Raw genomic sequence first — 22,663 nt, 5'->3', positions numbered from 1 at the left:
GGTTCATCGTCGTTGTTGTTTGTTTGCTGTTGTTGTGGTTGTTGGTGGTTGTTGGTGGTTGGTGGGTGGTTGGTGGTGGTTGGTGGTGGGTTGTTGTTGTTGTTGAGATCATCAAATTGTACATAGCGTGAGAGAAGTAAGTTACTTCACAGGGATATGAATGAATGCACAAGTAAATAGAAGCGATGGCCGGGCTTCCTCGTGTAGAAAGTCGATTAAAGGAAAGTACACAAAATATACATCCATGCACACCCCCCCCCTCCAACCCCTGCTCTCCAATTAAATCCACTTTGATATAAAGTTATTAGACAAAGTAAAGCAAGATAAAACAAGAACTGAGTATTTTGAACAGATTGATGCGAGGAAACATTGAGATGTGACTCAATTACTGAACTGTAACACTACTCCCCCGAAAAAGCTCGAGCAACAAGCTATATTGATATGTTTTGTGTAACAGAGACTGTGGCAGTATTTGATGCGTTACGATTGAGTTAAAATGTTAATATCTATCTGGTATTTGGTAACAAAATAAATTAGCACAAACATTGCACACGTTAACAAAACTATGAGCAAAGAAAGAAAGTAGTAGGCAAAGCCTAGCGTACTTAATACATCGGGAAAGGTGAGAGAAAAGGAGAAACAGAAAAGGTACACTCGCAAACACACAGGCTAATAGGTAGACAGACACAAACACAGACACCCATGCACACCCACCACCTCTACACACATGTATGCATACACGCACGCACGCATGCACACACACACACACACACACACACCACACACCACACACACACCACACCACACCACACACACACACACACACACGTCCAAAAGCTAACAGTGTTATATCGTTTGGTTTTGTATTCGCCTGAACACAGCATGAAAAAGGCAAAAATGGCAGTTTGTCTCTGTAGATTTAACTGTTTAAAAATCGGCATGTCCACCGCTACAAACGATATCATTCCATCATGCAGTTAATCCGTTTGGATGTAATCTACTGGGTTAAATCAACTCATTATGGTGCGTACAATAATCAAAAGTCACTCCTTTCCATTCAAAGTCATCACACGAATCCATATGTACAATGTACGAGTGTGCGCAAAAAAGATTTAGACATATTGTGAGATGAGGTTTTAAAGACCTGACATAAACATAAAACGTATTTATTAACAGAGAAAGAAGCACACGTAAACAAGCAAAAACACGCAAACATTCATGAACTTAAATAGATATGATTTTGTATTCTCTTTGACTGTTGGAGGTTTGATTCTTTTTGTTCATTTAATTTTCGTGTTTTATAATTATATATTTCTCCGATCAACACTTGAACACCAGATACACTGAAGAAGGGTTCATACATAAAGCTCTTCTTAACGACGCGTCTGTATTCACCATAACTAACTATCACATTTAGAGAAAAGGTAAGTCGAGCTACTTTTCGATTTTTCTTTTATTAATAAAGTTTCACATTCTTTGGAAACATTGTAGAAGTAAAGCCGGCTGTCTGAGTTTTTGTATGGGTAAACCATACTCCTCGTTTTGTAAAATAATCATGTCATGTTCGCCACATTATAAGAAACAGAAGGTCTTTTACCAACAGCATTGTCACACCAATTGCTGATTGTCAATAATTATGTGGTCTAAAACGGGTGTGGTTAGCGCATTTCAGCCATTTGGAAATGAAGAGTGTGACTTTAATATTACCTTTCAATAATCTAGGCTACAAAGACCTTGTACAAAACACTTTCTTTACTGGGCAAATCCAATATACATTAATCTCACATTTGGTGTCACGCTAAAGGACAAACTGCCTTTGGGAAGTATTCCTGAAATGTATTGAAACAAGTCTAATTTGGCCAAAACAAAGCAATAACAAAACACCAATCTGTTTTGGTCACAACAAACTAACGAACACAGAAACAAAACACCCAGACGCAAATGGAGAAACTTTAAAAACAAAATAAAGAAGACAAATCGTATCTAAACTTTTGCAAAAAGTTATAACGTCAAGCGCTAGAAACGTACACTCCGATCAAGTAACAATCCCTCAATGCATATAGCGATAATCATATTCATAACTATCCCATCGTCCCAGGCCGGGATTGGCAATTCCTGCGTCACGTGCTCCGTTAGATGACGTCTCGCTGTCAGAGTCGAAAGGTTTTCTGAACTGAATCAGGGGTTTTACCGTGAAATGACAGACGATAAGAGCCAGCCCGGCGAAGAGTAAAAACCCACCAGACATGTACAACGCAGTGTCTAGGCTGAAGGCGGAGTTTAGCTGGTCTGAAAAAAAGAAATGGCGACAAAATATTATTACTGTTGCATTTTATTGAATTGTTTGAGGTATGTAAGTCTACCCGAAAACCCAGAATCTTGCAAACGACGCCGACATTTTTCTTGGTTGCCTGTCTTGACATTCACCCACCTCACCTTCTTCTTCTTCTTCTGCGTTCGTGGGCTGAAACTCCCACGTACAATCGTGGTTTTTTTTTTTTTGAACGAGTGGAATTTTACGTATATGACCGTTTTTTTTTTTACCCCGCCATGCATTTAGGCAGCCATACGCCGTTTTTGGAGGAAGCATGCTTGGTATTTTTGTGTTTCTATAACCCACCGAACTCTGACATGGATTACAGGATCTTTTTCGTGCGCACTTGGTCTTGTGCTTGCGTGTACACACGGGGGTGTTCGGAAACCGAGGAGAGTCTGCACAGAAAGTTGACTCTGAGAAATAAATCTCTCGCCGAACGTGGGGACGAACTGACGCTGACAGCGGCCAACTGGATACAAATCCAGCGCGCTACCGACTGAGCTACATCCCCGCCCGCCCGCCCACCTCACCAAATCGTGAGTTTTGTAAATGGGGTTGACAATGTCTAAACCTAATTCTTAAACCGCTCAGTTTTGTAACGAAGCTTGACATTCTCAAGATTAAATCTGTACACAGGGAGTGTTTTGTAACGAAGCTTGACATTCTCAAGATTAAATCTGTACACAGGGAGTGTTTTGTAAACAAGATGCAAGCTCGCCCATCCCCATCCCCAAAGTACCCAGAGTCTTGGGAATTATAGGAGTTGTATTATTCCACCTGTATTCCAAGTTGCCAAGTACCTATGAAAAAAAAACATACTCCATGAGACCAAAAGACGCTCTCCCACCAACTTTTGTAAACTAAGAGTCCTGTACGCAAGCTTGGGGAATTTCTCCACATTCCATTGAAACGAAGGGCTTGTAAGAAAAGGTTTCAAGGTTTTTCAAGGTTTTTTTTTATTTGGCTCTAGGCCCATAGGGCGTGTAAGCTAACATAACACACAGCTACATAACACACAAAAACACACGCAGAATAACAGTGCACGTAGGCACAGCAAGCAGTGTTTTAAGTAAGCAACAACAGAAAACAAAACACACAAACAAACAACAGCATCACTAACTAGAAAGCTTTTTAACAAACATAACCTCCTATACAATTATTATGGTGAGATAAAGAAAAATACAACTATCAATATTAAGACAAACAAAAACCGAACAAACAAAAAACAAAAACACACCTGGGACTGTGTTCCGCCTAATTTCAGCCGGGCTCGTTGTTACTCCGTTTTAAGCTGGGCTTGGTGTCACGCAAACGTAAGTGTCTGCACTAAAGTACAAACTATGTCTTCTAAAAAAAAACTCATTTCCGGAAACGGATGCTTTTAGCACTAACCTAAGTAATTTGTCTCTCGATTGGTGTTATTTTTATCTGACAAGGTTTATTATGTGACCCGCATCGGCTTGAAATACGTGCGGGTTGTTGCTCTTGGGGAAAAAAAGCTGATCAAACTGAAAAAATGATAAGCAACGGTATCATGTTATGGTTTTTCTGTATCATAAGTTTGTTCTATAGTTTCTTGCTGTTATGCTGATGCATTTTCCCGAACCTGCTTCAAGGCGTTGAGGCACGAGAAGTAAAACCAAAACCCATGTCAGGCGAGTTTTGTTCCGCGCTGGACACCCAGAACAAAAGCAAGCCCAGCGCGGAACGCAGACACAAATGCAGGAGGCCCAGCGCGGAACAAAACGTACACCACTTGCTTGTTTTGATTGCTTTTTATGACATAATGAGGACGCATTGAAGCACGCAATTGATACAGATGATCATAGCTTTACCCAAAATAGTAAAATTAGAAGAATATTTGTTGTTCAAATCCATGTTGGAGAGAAATTTTACGTTGAACCTTCAATTTTCACTAAAAAAACCCGCATGCACGCCTTTTATTCGGCTATTGTCAATTAACCAGGTAAGCAAAAGACGTTTTTAGCTAGCTGTTTACAAAGAAAACAATTATTCCCCTTTCTACTGGCATTCATCAATTTTAGCTTAAATCAGTGTGAAAGTCATAGTTGTGTTTTTATGAAGACACTTTCGTTTGCGTGACACCGAGCCCGGCTGAAAACGGAGTAACAACGAGCCCGGCTGATATAAGGCGGAACACAGTCCCCGGTGTGAAAAACAAACTAGACAAGTTTCTTCCTCTATCTTCGAACCCCACAGGCCTTGTAATTCAAACTTACCGACAGCCACAATGCCAAAGAGGGTACCCATGTCCTGCCAGAACATAAGGAGGGATACAGACACGCCCACCGCTATCCCTCCCGTTCTCCTGGCCACGCCCACCGACACAAAAACCTGAGCGAATGCTGCAATAAAACGCACAGAGAAGTAAATATTAACAGCTATTGTGTTTTCAGCGTAGCAATAGTGCTTTTAGTTATGCGCTATAGAAATCTCCTTAATAATAATATTTAGACGAGACAAGTATAATGCCGACGAGTCGAAGACGAGTCGCATTATACTTGTTCGAGTCTAAATATCGGACCCTATTGCTACGCTGAAAATACAATAGCGATTATATAGCTGTTCTGACCTTGAATTGTTGTTCTAAACTTACAAAATGACAGTTTTTGCGTCGATGCGTTGATCTCAGGTTTTCGGATAGCAGACGCCGTTTCTGATGCGCATTAGTTTTGCGCAGGCGCCACACTGACTTTGGAAAAAAACTCGATTTGACAACACAGCTGTTAAACAGCTTTTTATTAGTTCATTCGTATACAACAACAAGTCGCGTAAGGCGAAAATACAACATTTAGTCAAGTAGCTGTCGAACTCACAGAATGAAACTGAACGCAACGCAACGCAGCAAGACCGTATACTCGTAGCATCGTCACTCCACCGCCCGTGGCAAAGGCAGTGCCCGTGGAATTGACAAGAAGAGCGGGGTATTCGTTGCGCTGAGAAGGATAGCACGCTTTTCTGTACCTCTCTTCGTTTTAACTTTCTGAGCGTGTTTTTAATCCAAACATATCATATCTATATGTTTTTGGAATCAGGAACCGACCAGGAATAAGATGAAAGGGTTTTTAAATTGATTTCGAAAAAAAAAATTGATAATAATTTTTATATATTTAATTTTCAGAGCTTGTTTTTAATCCGAATATAACATATTTATATGTTTTTGGAATCAGCAAATGATGGAGAATAAGATAAACGTAAATTTGGATCGTTTTATAAATTTTTATATTTTTTTACAATTTTCAGATTTTTAATGACCAAAGTCATTAATTAATTTTTAAGCCACCAAGCTGAAATGCAATACCGAAGTCCGGGCTTCGTCGAAGATTGCTTGACCAAAATTTGGTTGAAAAATGAGGGCGTGACAGTGCCGCCTCAACTTTCACGAAAAGCCGGATATGACGTCATCAAAGACATTTATCAAAAAAATGAAAAAAACGTTCGGGGATTTCATACCCAGGAACTCTCATGTCAAATTTCATAAAGATCGGTCCAGTAGTTTAGTCTGAATCGCTCTACACACACACACACACACACACACACACACACACACACACACACATACACCACGACCCTCGTCTCGATTCCCCCCTCGATGTTAAAACATTTAGTCATAACTTGACTAAATGTAAAAAGAAGTTTGATTTTTTTAAATTTTGAACAAGACTACTTATGAAGAAGACCAAAACACAACATCAACGGAAAACTAGAAACAACTGAAGAATTAGGATGCAACAAGGGGAGGAGAAGAGAACAGCTAATCCGTACAACGCGAGCAGACGGCAGAGAAGTTTTCAGTTTGGGTGAATGGCATTTATACTTGTCTCGTCATGAAGCGAATTTTTCAACCTCAGATATAAACGACTACATGAATGTTAGTGCCATGGATTGTACATCAATACTTCAGTGGGGAAGTGGGGTATTTAGTGTGGAGTTACGAGATAAGAAAAGCCGAATGCGAAAGTTTGTGTTAGTCGGCAACTGAGCTCACACAGGCACACAAAAACGGCTGTTCCGTTTTACTCCCCTGTTTGTACTACATCTTTCGACTTTGGGCATTTTGTGGTGTTTAGGGACAGAAAATAATTGGTTTAGTCCTGTTTCATCGGGAAGTTAGCAGAAAAGGGTATGCTATCGACATTTGTAAAGCTGAAAAACATTCCCGAGAAGAATTTCAAGTTGTCAGTGTATGCTGTTGTCGATTGAAACACTCGTGTGGTACAGATGGGTAAACCGGAACCATGCGTCTTTGTTATTGCCCATATGCTTTTGGATATTGGCAAAAATGGCCGACTTCCGTAGCATTATGCTTTGATGATCGGAAGAGACCATCCAATCACAGCCCCCGAATTCCCCCACGTGTTCATCAGAATAGCTATATTGTAGCATCGAAGTTTTCGCTTCACTTGCTTTCTTCTGATAGCACACAAACGCCCCTTTCAGGTCTAAACTAAACGTAACTTATAATATGATTATGTCATGTAGTGAAGAACCTTAAGCTATAAGAAAGCAAGTTCTACCTGACAAAAAAACAAGTCGCGTAAGGCGAAATTATTACATTTAGTCAAGCTGTGGAACTCACAGAATGAAATAGAACGTAGTCCGCCGCTAGTGCAAAAGGCAGTGAAAGTGACGAGCCTGTTTGGCGCGGTAGCGGTTGCGCTGTGCTTCATAGCACGCTTTACTGTACCTCTCTTCGTTTTAAGTTTCTGAGCGTGTTTTTAATCCAAACATATCATATATATCTATATGTTTTTGGAATCAGGAACCGACAAGAAATAAGATGAAAGTGTTTTTAAATTGATTTCGAAAATTTAATTTTGATCATAATTTTTCATTTGTTTCATTTTCAGAGCTTGTTTTTAATCCAAATATAACATATTTATATGTTTGTGGAATCAGAAAATGATGAAGAATAAGATGAACGTAAATTTGGATCGTTTTATAAAAAATTTTTTTTTTACAATTTTCAGATTTTTAATGACCAAAGTCATTAATTAATTTTTAAGCCACCAAGCTGAAATGCAATACCGAAGTCCGGCCTTCGTCGAAAATTGCTTGGCCAAAATTTCAATCAATTTGATTGAAAAATGAGGGTGTGACAGTGCCGCCTCAACCTTTACAAAAAGCCGGATATGACGTCATCAAAGACATTGATCGAAAAAATGAAAACAAATGTCCGGGGATATCATACCCAGAAACTCTCATGTCAAATTTCATAAAGATCGGTCCAGTAGTTTACTCTGAATCGCTCTACACACACACACGCACACACACACACACACATACACACATACACCATGACCCTCGTCTCGATTCCCCCTCTATGTTAAAACATTTAGTCAAAACTTGACTAAATGTAAAAACGACAACATCAAAACACAAAACAATAAACACTCTACATAACTCAATCTCCATCCCTACCCAAATGACGACCTGTGTCTGGATGAGATAAGTATGCTATAAACTGGAGAATGTGGATGCCATTTCATCCACTTCTCCAAGATTAACAAGTTGCGTAAGGCGAAATTACTACATTTAGTCAAGCTGTGGAACTCACAGAATGAAACTGAACGCAATGCAACGCAGCAAGACCGTATACTCGTAGCATCGTCAGTCCACCGCGCACGGCAAAGGCAGTGAAATTGACAAGAAGAGCGGGGTAGTAGTTGCGCTGAGAAGGATAGCACGCTTTTCTGTACCTCTCTTTGTTTTAACTTTCTGAGCGTGTTTTTAATCCAAACATATCATATCTATATGTTTTTGGAATCAGGAACCGACAAGGAATAAGATGAAAGTGTTTTTAAATTGATTTCGAAAATTTAATTTTCATATTAATTTTTATATATTTAATTTTCAGAGCTTGATTTTAATCCAAATATAACATATTTATATGTTTTTGGAATCAGCAAATGATGGAGAATAAGATGAACGTAAAATTGGATCGTTTTATAAAATTTTTTTTTTTACAATTTTCTGATTTTTAATGACCAAAGTCATGAATTAATTTTTGAGCCACCAAGCTGAAATGCGATACCGAAGTCCGGGCTTCGTCGAAGACTACTTGACCAAAATTTCAACCAATTTGGTTGAAAAATGAGAGCGTGACAGTGCCGCCTAAACTTTCACGAAAAGCCGGATATGACGTCATCAAAGACATTTATCAAAAAAATGAAAAAAACGTATGGGGATATCAATCCCAGGAACTCTCATGTCAAATTTCATAAAGATCGGTCCAGTAGTTTGGTCTGAATCGCTCTACACGCACGCACGCACGCACGCACACACACACACACACATACACACACACATACACCACGACCCTCGTCTCGATTCCCCCTCTATGTTAAAACATTTAGTCAAAACTTGACTAAATGTAAAAAGACTCAAAGGAGTTTACAAAGGGTCATTCAGAATGTTCGTCAACCATTTATGGTATAGTTAAAGCAGAAGTGTATAAATCAAGTGGAAAGAGATATGTGTCTTGTACAACCTCCGACATCGCCCCCTATCTTTACACCCCCGGTATAGGGGTGTGTATAGGATTCGGTCGATGTGTTTGTTTGTTTGTTTGTGTGTTTGTGTGTTTGTGTTCGCATATAGATCTCAAGAATGAACGGACCGATCGTCACCAAACTTGGTGAACAGGTTCTATACATTCCTGAGACGGTCCTTACAAAAATTGGGACCAGTCAAACACACGGTTAGGGAGTTATTGGTGGATTAAGATTCTACAAGGACTTATAGAGGGACATATTAATGGTCAAAGGGAAATAACCTTCTCAGTTGGTGGCAGTGAGAATGGTTATTTCCCTTTGACCAACGGGGGTGTTTTTCCTACCTCGAAGGAATTTATTGTTTTTTCTGCTATTCCTCTTGGCCTTTGTCGTACAATCAGACCGTTCAAATATTAGGCGACAATGTGTATTTAATTTGTGTTACTTTATTGTCCCATTGCTGGCAAATTCGGGTCGCTTCCTACAAGTTGAAAGCTAGCAGCAACAGAGTCGCGCTACCCAGGTGTGTGCGTGTTTAGGTGTAATCAGCCACCTGCGCTTATAGCAGAATGACCGAGGTCTTTAATGTGCCGTAGTGGTGACACGGGGGTGGAACATGGATACAGTCTGTGAATCTGCACACAAAGTTGACAATTGTCCGTCCAGGCCCAGATTCAAACCCGTGACCCGGGGTTCATCAAATCTAGTGCTCTACCAACAAATCTAGTGCTCTACCAACAAATCTAGTGCTCTACCAACAAATCTAGTGCTCTACCAACAAATCTAGTGCTCTACCAACAAATCTAGTGCTCTACCAACAAATCTAGTGCTCTACCAATTGAGCTACTTACCAGTTGCAAAGCCGACGCCGAGGGACAGTCCCATGTACGCCCAGAAGCTGTCATAGGCCGGTTTGTGAGGCATGACAGCCACGCCCAGCAAGAACACCACAACGCCTCCAAGAAACAGACACATCCTTCCTGCGCCCTGAAAACGGAACATTGATATTGTTGTAATGTCTTAAAATCTTAATGCGAAAACACGAGTGAACGAGGGAGTTTTACCCCATGAACAAAGAAAAAAACAAGTCGCGTAAGGCGAAATTACTACATTTAGTCAAGCTGTGGAACTCACAGAATGAAACTGAACGCACTGCAATTTTTTTTTACAATGACCGTAGTCCCCCGCTTGTGCAAAACGGAGTGAAACTGACGAGCCTGTTTAGCGCGGTAGTGGTTTCGCTGTGCTGCATATAGCACGCTTTTCTGTGCCTCTCTTCGTTTTAACATTCTGAGCGTGTTTTTAATCCAAACATATCATATAGATCTATATGTTTTTGGAATCAGGAACCGACAAGGAATAAGATGAAATTGTTTTTAAATCGATTTCGGAAATATAATTTTGATCATAATTTTTATATTTTTAATTTTCAGAGCTTTTAATCCAAATATAACATATGTATATGTTTTGGGAATCAGAAAATGACGAAGAATAAGATGAAATTGTTTTTGGATCGTTTAATAAAAAAATAATTTTAATTACAAGTTTCCGATTTTTAATGTCCAAACTCACTCATTAGTTTTTAAGCCACCAAGCTGAAATGCAATACCACACCCCGGCCTTTGTCGAAGATTGCTTTGCCAAAATTTCAATCAATTTAATTGAAAAATGAGGGTGTGACAGTGCCGCCTCAACTTTTACAAAAAGTCGGATATGACGTCATCAAAAGTATTTATCGAAAAAAATCAAAAAAATCCGGGAATATCATTCCCAAATACTCTCATGTCAAATTTCATAAAGATCGGTCCAGTAGTTTGGTCTGAATCGCTCTACACACACACACGCACAGACAGACAGACAGACAGACAGACAGACAGACAGACAGACACACACACACACACACACACACACACACACACACACACACACACACACACACACACACACATACACCACGACCCTCGTCTCGATTCCCCCTCTATGTTAAAACATTTAGTCAAAACTTGACTAAATGTAAAAAGAAAGATATACTGACCTTCCCACAGCACGCTCCAGTGATGGCTAGAAGCACTGCCCCTAACCACTCCCCACAATACAGGGCGAACAGGGGGTTGAAGAACGTCTCGTACTTGCTGAAGCTGAACATTCTCACCAAGGGCATGAGGGGCATCAGGTAATGAAGAACGCCGATTGCTGGAAAATTATGAAGATAGAAAAAAAAACATCCACACATACATGTGGGAAGCAAAAAGCGAACATATACGTAGATGAAAGTAAAGAGATACACTGAGACAGGGTAGGTGGGTGGATAGGTAAATACTGGGAGAATGAGGGAGAAAGACACAGACAGACAGACAGACAGACAGACAGACAGACAGACATAGACAGAGACAGAGATGGACAGAGGTGTGATTTATACGGCGGATACGCCTTTCTTGTTGTAAGATGGGAGCAACAAAGAGAGGCAGAGACACAGAAGGACAGACAGACAGACGGATGGACGTGCGGACAGACACAGATGCACACAGACAGACACACAAACGACACACAGACACATAGGCTGACCCACACACACATGCACGCATCCCGGCACTCAAGCAGACACACACACACACGCACACGCACACGCACACGCACACACACGCACACACACACACACACACACAGACACACGCACACACACACGCACACACACACACACACACACGCACACACACACATGCACACACACACACGCACACGCACACACACACACACCCACACACACGCACACGCACACACGCACACACGCACACGCACACGCACACGCACACACACGCACACACACACACACACACACACAGCTAAAGATTGTTCACTGTTTATGCCACATTTTACACATACATAATCAGTCCTCAGAAGGTCTTAGCATTTCAATTCCTGTTACCTACAAACGCAATAGCGTGGAAGACCGCTACGCTGTGAAATCCGAAATCGGAAATGACGATACTAGCACGAGCCTGTGCCGTCACGCCAACAGGCCGCCTGACAACAGCGCCAAGCAGATGGGCGACCACTGCCGACAGCTCTAGAATGCGAAAGTTGTTGGCCCAAGCTCCTGTGGACACAGGTGCATGAAGATTAATGAAAGTGGCTGTCATCACCAGCTATGCTTTAAACTTGAATATCCTGTTTGATCAGTAAACAATATAATACGAAGCAAGCTGTTGTTCGTTGTCACGATCTCTGTTGCAGGAAGAGAAACTTCCAGAGAAAACAATGCGTTGCAAATTAACATTTTTGAAAGACAATACTCGTACATTCTGAAAGTTATGGTAGACGAAGAGTAGATCTGAAACTGAGGTGCCTTGGAAAGGAATAATATCCCTCTCTGGGTTTTACGTAATCACACCTTTCTAAGACATTGTCATTAATTCTTAGACAGGCTAGGTTGATATATCTAAATGATAAGAATAGTACGAAGCAAACATCGTAGGCAAAGCTAGCAGTTTTTGTGTGTAGAAAATTTGGTCTGTTGACAACTTTCACGTCGCACGCTTTCAAACAGTCTCAGCGATTCAAACAAAAATTCCATGCAAACTACAGAATCATAACCAAAGGGAGACTAATAACAAAGGGAATTAAACACTCCAACATACAGAGTTGCATCGGTAGTGTCATTAACAAATATAAATGAGGCATGCGGATTTTTCGTGAACAGATCGAGTAACAAAATAAAACTAGCGCTTGTGGATTGATTTGAGAACGAAGTCGCTTCTACATTCAACGCTGCCTGCAGTTTGACCTACCAGGGGTGATGTGCACGAGAAAGTTACCAACCGGGTGGAAACCAGCCGCGTGGTCGGATTAGTTGAAATCATAAACAAATGTGACTCTCCACCACGAAATGAGTCGCATGTCACCTCGCGCGGTTCTGCGCTAGGCTTAATATAAGTCCGGGGAGTGTATGGTAACAGTGTGAGGGTCACCTTAGTCACAGGCTTATAACTCAAACAGTTTTCGCTCTTTTCTAAAACGGTTTTCACCACTGGATAGAGCATAAAAAACTCTTTAGGAAAATGTAAAAATATGAAAATCATGCAAAGGTGACATGCGACTCATTTCGTGGTGGAGGGTCACAAATATCAATTTTAACAAATCCGATTACGCGGCTGGCTCCCACCCGGTAACTTTCTCGTGCACATTCTCCCAGAACACTGGCTACCGCACGGTAACTTTCTCGTGCACATTCTCCCCGAACACTGGCTACCGCACGGTAACTTTCTCGTGCACATTCTCCCCGAACACTGGCTACCGCACGGTAACTTTCTCGTGCACATTCTCCCAGAACACTGGCTACCGCACGGTAACTTTCTCGTGCACATTCTCCCAGAACACTGGCTACCGCACGGTAACTTTCTCGTGCACATTCTCCCAGAACACTGGCTACCGCACGGTAACTTTCTCGTGCACATTCTCCCCGAACACTGGCTACCGCACGGTAACTTTCTCGTGCACATTCTCCCAGAACACTGGCTACCGCACGGTAACTTTCTCGTGCACATTCTCCCCGAACACTGGCTACCGCACGGTAACTTTCTCGTGCACATTCTCCCAGAACACTGGCTACCGCACGGTAACTTTCTCGTGCACATTCTCCCAGAACACTGGCTACCGCACGGTAACTTTCTCGTGCACATTCTCCCAGAACACTGGCTACCGCACGGTAACTTTCTCGTGCACCTTCTCCCAGAACACTGGCTACCGCACGGTAACTTTCTCGTGCACATTCTCCCAGAACACTGGCTACCGCACGGTAACTTTCTCGTGCACATTCTCCCAGAACACTGGCTACCGCACGGTAACTTTCTCGTGCACATTCTCCCAGAACACTGGCTACCGCACGGTAACTTTCTCGTGCACATTCTCCCAGAACACTGGCTACCGCACGGTAACTTTCTCGTGCACATTCTCCCAGAACACTGGCTACCGCACGGTAACTTTCTCGTGCACATTCTCCCAGAACACTGGCTACCGCACGGTAACTTTCTCGTGCACATTCTCCCAGAACACTGGCTACCGCACGGTAACTTTCTCGTGCACATTCTCCCAGAACACTGGCTACCGCACGGTAACTTTCTCGTGCACATTCTCCCAGAACACTGGCTACCGCACGGTAACTTTCTCGTGCACATTCTCCCAGAACACTGGCTACCGCACGGTAACTTTCTCGTGCACATTCTCCCAGAACACTGGCTACCGCACGGTAACTTTCTCGTGCACATTCTCCCAGAACACTGGCTACCGCACGGTAACTTTCTCGTGCACCTTCTCCCAGAACACTGGCTACCGCACGGTAACTTTCTCGTGCACATTCTCCCAGAACACTGGCTCCCACCCGGTAACTTTCTCGTGCACATTCTCCCAGAACACTGGCTCCCACCCGGTAACTTTCTCGTGCACCTTCTCCCAGAACACTGGCTACCGCACGGTAACTTTCTCGTGCACATTCTCCCAGAACACTGGCTACCGCACGGTAACTTTCTCGTGCACATTCTCCCCGAACACTGGCTACCGCACGGTAACTTTCTCGTGCACATTCTCCCAGAACACTGGCTACCGCACGGTAACTTTCTCGTGCACATTCTCCCAGAACACTGGCTACCGCACGGTAACTTTCTCGTGCACATTCTCCCAGAACACTGGCTACCGCACGGTAACTTTCTCGTGCACATTCTCCCAGAACACTGGCTACCGCACGGTAACTTTCTCGTGCACATTCTCCCAGAACACTGGCTACCGCACGGTAACTTTCTCGTGCACATTCTCCCAGAACACTGGCTACCGCACGGTAACTTTCTCGTGCACATTCTCCCAGAACACTGGCTACCGCACGGTAACTTTCTCGTGCACCTTCTCCCAGAACACTGGCTACCGCACGGTAACTTTCTCGTGCACATTCTCCCAGAACACTGGCTATCGCACGGTAACTTTCTCGTGCACATTCTCCCAGAACACTGGCTACCGCACGGTAACTTTCTCGTGCACATTCTCCCAGAACACTGGCTACCGCACGGTAACTTTCTCGTGCACCTTCTCCCAGAACACTGGCTACCGCACGGTAACTTTCTCGTGCACATTCTCCCAGAACACTGGCTACCGCACGGTAACTTTCTCGTGCACATTCTCCCAGAACACTGGCTACCGCACGGTAACTTTCTCGTGCACATTCTCCCAGAACACTGGCTACCGCACGGTAACTTTCTCGTGCACATTCTCCCAGAACACTGGCTACCGCACGGTAACTTTCTCGTGCACATTCTCCCAGAACACTGGCTACCGCACGGTAACTTTCTCGTGCACATTCTCCCAGAACACTGGCTACCGCACGGTAACTTTCTCGTGCACATTCTCCCAGAACACTGGCTACCGCACGGTAACTTTCTCGTGCACATTCTCCCAGAACACTGGCTACCGCACGGTAACTTTCTCGTGCACATTCTCCCAGAACACTGGCTACCGCACGGTAACTTTCTCGTGCACATTCTCCCAGAACACTGGCTACCGCACGGTAACTTTCTCGTGCACATTCTCCCAGAACACTGGCTACCGCACGGTAACTTTCTCGTGCACATTCTCCCAGAACACTGGCTCCCACCCGGTAACTTTCTCGTGCACATTCTCCCAGAACACTGGCTCCCACCCGGTAACTTTCTCGTGCACATTCTCCCAGAACACTGGCTACCGCACGGTAACTTTCTCGTGCACCTTCTCCCAGAACACTGGCTACCGCACGGTAACTTTCTCGTGCACATTCTCCCAGAACACTGGCTCCCACCCGGTAACTTTCTCGTGCACATTCTCCCAGAACACTGGCTACCGCACGGTAACTTTCTCGTGCACATTCTCCCAGAACACTGGCTACCGCACGGTAACTTTCTCGTGCACATTCTCCCAGAACACTGGCTCCCACCCGGTAACTTTCTCGTGCACATTCTCCCAGAACACTGGCTACCGCACGGTAACTTTCTCGTGCACATTCTCCCAGAACACTGGCTACCGCACGGTAACTTTCTCGTGCACATTCTCCCAGAACACTGGCTACCGCACGGTAACTTTCTCGTGCACATTCTCCCAGAACACTGGCTACCGCACGGTAACTTTCTCGTGCACATTCTCCCAGAACACTGGCTACCGCACGGTAACTTTCTCGTGCACATTCTCCCAGAACACTGGCTACCGCACGGTAACTTTCTCGTGCACATTCTCCCAGAACACTGGCTACCGCACGGTAACTTTCTCGTGCACATTCTCCCAGAACACTGGCTACCGCACGGTAACTTTCTCGTGCACATTCTCCCAGAACACTGGCTACCGCACGGTAACTTTCTCGTGCACATTCTCCCAGAACACTGGCTACCGCACGGTAACTTTCTCGTGCACATTCTCCCAGAACACTGGCTACCGCACGGTAACTTTCTCGTGCACATTCTCCCAGAACACTGGCTACCGCACGGTAACTTTCTCGTGCACATTCTCCCAGAACACTGGCTACCGCACGGTAACTTTCTCGTGCACATTCTCCCAGAACACTGGCTACTGCACGGCTTGAATTACCATCTCAGATCTGGCCAGGCCCTTAATATGGGGTTTGTTTGTTTGATTGTTTGTTTGTTTGTTTGTTTGCTTAACGCCCAGCCGACCACGAAGGGCCATATCAGGGCGGTGCTGCTTTGACATTTAACGTGCGCCACACACAAGACAGAAGTCGCAGCACAGGCTTCATGTCTCACCCAGTCACATTATTCTGACACCGGACCAACCAGTCCTACCACTAACCCCATAATGCCAAACGCCAGGCGGAGCAGCCACTAGATTGCCAATTTTAAAGTCTTAGGTATGACCCGGCCGGGGTTCGAACCCACGACCTCCCGATCACGGGGCGGACGCCTTACCACTAGGCCAACCGTGCCGGTTTAATATGGGGTAAGTTAGAATCATCCCTCTACTTGGTCATATACCAAAAATTAACAGCCTTAGTGATCTCTGTGCACTGTGAGATTTTTGTTGATATATATAGATTAATTTCGTGTTAAGTATAATGGCTTTTCAAGAAATTAATTCATTGAGAAATTTTAACTCATACCAGCAAGAATTGGAGGCGTTGATTTAAGGTATGTTGCCAAGTGGTGGAATGATTTGATCCCATATTGTAAAAGCCTCGCCAGATCTGAGATGGCGAGCCAAACCGTTTTCAGGGGAAGGTGTGTGCGTTTGATATAGAAACAAAAAAGTGAAGTACAAAATTAATGTTCACACACCTGCTGTAAGATAGTCGGACATGAAGTAGAAATAGACAAACGTTCCCACAATTCCTCCCATGGAGTGTCCCAACGTTGCAACGGAAACGGAAGTGACGCGCCGGCTTGATCCAATGTCCGTTGCTGCTACGAGGCTGGTTGTTCTCAGAATGCCGTGTGCGCTTCCTGAAAAGAATGAAGTAAAACGATAGCATTTTGTTCAAATCACAAAAACGACTCTGTTTGTCTACTTGTCTCTGTCTCTTTCTGTCTCTTTCTGTCTCTCTCTCTCTCTCTGTCTCTCTTTCTGTCTCTCTGTCTCTCTCTCTCTCTCTTACTCTTCGGAAGAATGAAAAAATTAATGAAATAATTGTCATGACAATGCAGTATTGACAAAGTCACCAAACATTATAATTATTAGCAGCAGCGTCAAAGGCTTTCTTTTTTTCTTTCTTTATTTGGTGTTTAACGTCGTTTTCAACCACGAAGGTTATATCGCGACGGGGAAAGGGGGGGGGGGGGGGGGGGGGGAAAGGGGGGGGAGATGGGATAGAGCCACTTGTTAATTGTTTCTTGTTCACAAAAGCACTAATCAAAAAATTGCTCCAGGGGCCCGCAACGTAGTACAATATATGACCTTACTGGGAGAATGCAAGTTTCCAGTCAGCGTCAAAGGCATGTTTCCGACCATTTTGATATTTTCCTTATAATTCCTGGGAGTCTTCGTACATATGTATGTTTCTGTCTTCATTGTGTATAATTCTATATTCTCTTAGCCTCTCCTTTCTTAAAACTTATGTATGCGTAATTTCCTTCTGCCTCCTTTTGTTCTTCCTTCAATTTCTCTTTACACAAAAACGGTTCAGTTACACGTAAAAGCAGACCTCACCAAAATAAACACTCCTTTCTGGATCAGTTACCAAGAAAAATAATCACACGTAAATGTATTTGTTGTAATTATAAACGTTCCATAATATTTCTTGATCGTTTTTTTTAAAGAAACAAGACTGAAACAGTGCTGTCAAAGCATGTTAAAACTGCTTAAAATCTAAGTATTTAAAATGTTGGCGATAATTCGATATAAATATTTAGTGGTAAGATTTTCGTATTGCTTGTAAGGGCCCAGGGATATATGCGGTGGTTTGTATGACTTGTAATGTGCACACGGGAAAGAAGGTACAGTCTAACCTGCCTATAACGACCACTCAAGGAACTGACCAAGAGTGATCATTATAAACAGGTGGTTGCTATGCAAAGGTGAATTGTATAAATTAAAATAGTTGTCGAGTATCCTTTTAGGATGGTTGTAACGGGCAGGTGATCGTTGTCAAGAGGTAGTCACCCGGGCAGGTTCTACTGTAGAACCTTCCCTTACAACCACCTCTCGACAGCATCCTCCTGCCTACAACGACCACCTTAAAGTACCCCATACGATATTCTCTTCATTACCTTTCGATAGCACCCACCTGTCTATAACGATTTGTGATCGGCCCTTCGGTGGTCGGTAAAGAGTATAACATGCTTTGGCAACGCCGTTTCAGTCTTGCTTCTTGAATAAAAAGGACAAAAAAGATTATGGAATGCTTAATTATAGAGAAAAAAACATTCAAGTGTGATAATTGTTCTTGATTACTGACCCAGAAAGGATTTTTGTCTGTTGATGAGGTGTCATTTTCCATGTATCTGAATCGTGTTTGTGTTTTGATTGTTACCTTCAAAGGGTGGACAAGATGACCAGACTGTGAGGCCACTGACCTGCAAGGACTCCATAAGGGAGGACAAGATGACCAGACTGTGAGGCCACTGACCTGCAAGGACTCCATAAGGGAGGAACATGAAGCGACTGCTGGTCACCAGGGAAGCAGACAGACAGGAGAAGATAAGCAAGATGGCGCCACTGGTCATCAACTTCCGGTACCGTGCTGTGGGGACCAAAACTGCGCAAGCTGCCGCTGTAAGCACACAGGTAGGTATCGATATATATATGTTGTTCAGAAACTTTATCTTTATCATCACGGTCACCGTCAACTTTGATTTTTTCAAGGCAGCGTTCTGTACATGTTCTTTACCATTGTGTCCTGCTAAGTACCATAGACACACTTTTTCATCCAAATATTCCCTCCAAAGCTTCCTCTGACAATAAACACCTCATATTTCGAATTTCAAAAGCATCCTGAAGATAACGGTTATCACTTTCGTTTTAGATAATGACATAGTCGGTAACCTAGCTACCTCTGCCGCCATAGTCGCTGGGAACAGAGTCACCATTGCCTGATAACATTTCGTTTGTTGTACGGTCATCATCATCATCATCATCATCATCATCATCGTCATCGTCATCGTCGTCTTCGTCGTCGTCGTCGTCATCATCATCATCATCATCATCATCATCATCATCTCTCTAGCTAACAACCACCACCACACCCACCACCACCAAACAACTACACTGACAACGACAACAACACCACAATTAACAACAACAACAACAACAACAACAACAACAACAACAACAACAACAACAACAACAACAACAACAACAACAACGACTCACAAGCCACAGCGGAAAAGACGAGGAAGACGATACGATGGAGATTGGGGTTGACGTTCTCGGTCAGGTGAGGCGAGGCGACGAGAAAGGAGACGAAAGTGATGTGTGTGGCAGCGTAGAAAAAGCCCACCGTGAACTGTACGCCTGCCGTTCCCACTGTGCTCAGGGCCCGAGACTTCTTCTTACTGGTTCCGCTAGAATCCTGAAGAAGAAACAAGAAAATGGAAGATTTTGCATTGTAGTTTTAGAGTGACATACTATCTTCGGACAGTCTACGAAGAGAATTAGTAGCTATTGATTGTTCCTTGTTTCTTTTTTAACGATGCATGCCTGCATCTCTCTCTCTCTCTCTCTCTCTCTCTCTCTCTCTCTCTCTCTCTCTCTCTCTCTCTCTCTCTCTCTCTCTCTCTCTCTCTCTCTCTCTCTCTCTCTCTCTCTCTCTCTCACCTCGTTTTGTATTTAACTATTTAATTTTATCATTGTGTGTTTGTACGTCCCAAAGACAGATTGTAAGAAAAGGCATAGCCTTGAATCTTAATCCTTGTAAAATAAATTCCATTCCATTCCATTCAATTCTCTCTCTCTCTCTCTCTCTCTCTCTCTCTCTCTCTCTCTCTCTCTCTCTCTCTCTCTCTCTCTCTCTCTCTCTCTCTCTCTCTCTCTCTCTCTCTCTCTCTCTCTCTCTCTCTCTCTCTCTCTCTCTCTCTCTCTCTCTCTCTCTCTCTCTCTCTCTCTCTCTCTCTCTCTCTGTTATAGGACGTGATCGAGCAGGGCGCATTTTCATCAGAGCCAGTATCCAATCCAGTGTTTATGTGTGTGTGTGTGTGTGTGTGTTTGAAAGAAAAAGTTGACAGAGTTCTTTGCAATGATTTTTTCATGTTATTTCTATAAAGCTGAAATTGATTCATAAGACATTTGCATTTATGAGCAAACATTCTGCACTTAAATGAAGAAAAATTAGTTCTTAGATTGTCTTTCTTATGTTAATCTACCTGTAATATAGAAACTATGAAGCAAGAGCATTATATGTAAGGGACAGTTAGAATAGATGTCTATATCTGAACATTTGTTTTATTTTTTACATTTCAGTCTTGAGAAGAGAATAATAATGTTGTAGTTCTATTAAAACCTGGACAAAGGAACTGTTTTCGTCGTCAATGTGATTACATTTGTTATTTGATTGGAAAACAGTGAGAAGTTATAATGAATATTTAATGAAAAATGTTTTTTGACATTTTCCTAAAATTTCACGTTTAGGGGGTAGGGGAGAAATATCTCATCTGGTGTCGCAACAAATCCTCTCAGGAATTCCAAATGTGGCTTGAAATTATCCAAAGGCATTGTAGTTTCTAAAACATGAAACAGAAAACCCAAATTTGTTGAAACCTTTTACTCATCAAAGTTGACAAGCTTTGCGCACTGTGAAAATGACGGTTTGCGCCTATCAAGCATCACTACAGCCAACCTATCAAACATTGAACACTGTAATAGGTATTTTTTTTACAAGATTAATGATCAACTTAAGTATTTTGATTTCAAAAAAGTGGTTTTCTGTTTATTCATTGCAGCTGTGCATTGTTGTGATTTCACAGATAAATTTAGCGTTCGAGGGGGTACCCTTAAACAAAGGGGCATAAGTAGTAGTGGGAATGAGTTTTTTCGTGGCGAACTTGTTAAAACGTGTTCAGTAGACCCCAATGAATATCTCTAGCCTAATGAAGCTGGATCCTGAGGGGGGTGCACGGTAGGCCTAGCTGGCTTGGAGCCTGAACGCTTACACTGCACGCCAAGATTTGATCTATTGTTTGACCTCACCATAAAGAGCAACATTAGAGATAGCGTCTTGTACAACAACTAGCATTGTAAGCCAAAAAACACACCTTTCGAGCATTTCATCAATGTAGATACAGATTAAAAAAAAGACGAGGGAAAATAAGAAAACGGTACAATACTCAATTGTGTCCACACATACACTTCCGTGGATTTTGTAACAGTGCCCTGAAAAAAATAGCTGCACGCATTCCATGGGTCATGGCTGTCAATTCGAAGTAAACTTCGCCAAAACAATATTGCGAACATAAGCATTCATTCCCGCATCATTCATTCATCTTGGTTATCTAATACGATTTTCGAATCAAAGTCTATACCATACAGGGGTCACGTGACAGCCGCTCAAATAAAGTTAACGCCCTAAAACGACCTGACCAAGTCGCCAAAACCCTACTTTCGATCGAAATTAGTGCATTTATAAACGAGTTGGGCGCTTACAAGGTAGTTGACGGTACGAACGGGATGTAGGCATTATTTCTCAACAAACTATCTGTTGAGGTATATATTTTACAGGCCCTTTTTCTCAATATTTTAAAAGACTTTTTATTAAAGAAGTTTTATAATATTTGCTGACTTTCGGTTGTTTCTTGCACGACTTTGGTCGTATTAAATACTAGCAGTCAGGGCACGGATTTTACCGGGGTATTCATTTAAAATACTTTATTGCCTCAAAAGCATTTGAAGACATGTGCTACCCATTGAGAGTGTCCCCATCAATTCAATTCCTTCTTACTTAGTTTTATCGAATGATTTACCCAGTCTCAAATAGCAGCTAGCCTCCGGCGTACAGCAGCCTTCATCAGGGCCTCCGGAGTTGCTGTCTGAGCGAACGACGAAGAAGAAGAAGAATAGCAGCTAGCATCTGCTGAAGGGACATTAAAACCCCAAAAAACAAACAAACAAATCGAATGATTTACCTCGCTTTCTTGAGAAAATTCCAGATATTTGAGCAGCAGTTTTAACTGATGACTTTACACCCCTTGAGCACAAGGTATAATAGCATGATCAGAGTTACCATGCGGAGGTTCATTATCCGAGAAAGGAAACAATGAATCAAGAAACCCAGATGCACATCTGCGGCTCCTAGGCATGGAGTGTGCATGCACACTATCTTGTTCCTGCATCTTGCCATCTCTAAGAAGATGCGACCACAGCAAGACAGAGTCACAGACAG

The 22,663-nt window shown here is 42.8% G+C and overlaps 1 protein-coding gene across 1 annotated transcript; it reads right to left on the bottom strand.

Moving 5' to 3' along the window:
- Positions 1 to 874: 874 nt before the first annotated feature.
- On the bottom strand, positions 875 to 19,918 carry LOC138946642 (uncharacterized). Its single transcript, XM_070318079.1, has 8 exons — positions 19,663 to 19,918; positions 18,920 to 19,063; positions 17,133 to 17,297; positions 11,759 to 11,929; positions 10,868 to 11,025; positions 9,684 to 9,819; positions 4,558 to 4,683; positions 875 to 2,289 (listed from the first exon to the last, which is right to left on the bottom strand). Exons 2-8 carry the CDS (start codon positions 19,014 to 19,016, stop codon positions 2,051 to 2,053), a joined length of 1,092 nt encoding a protein of 363 aa, XP_070174180.1. The 5' UTR covers positions 19,017 to 19,063; positions 19,663 to 19,918; the 3' UTR covers positions 875 to 2,050.
- Positions 19,919 to 22,663: the final 2,745 nt, after the last annotated feature.

This window comes from Littorina saxatilis, linkage group LG14 (genome assembly GCF_037325665.1).
Source record: "Littorina saxatilis isolate snail1 linkage group LG14, US_GU_Lsax_2.0, whole genome shotgun sequence".
NCBI lineage: Eukaryota > Metazoa > Mollusca > Gastropoda > Littorinimorpha > Littorinidae > Littorina > Littorina saxatilis.
This window is presented reverse-complemented; position numbering and strand designations above follow the sequence as displayed.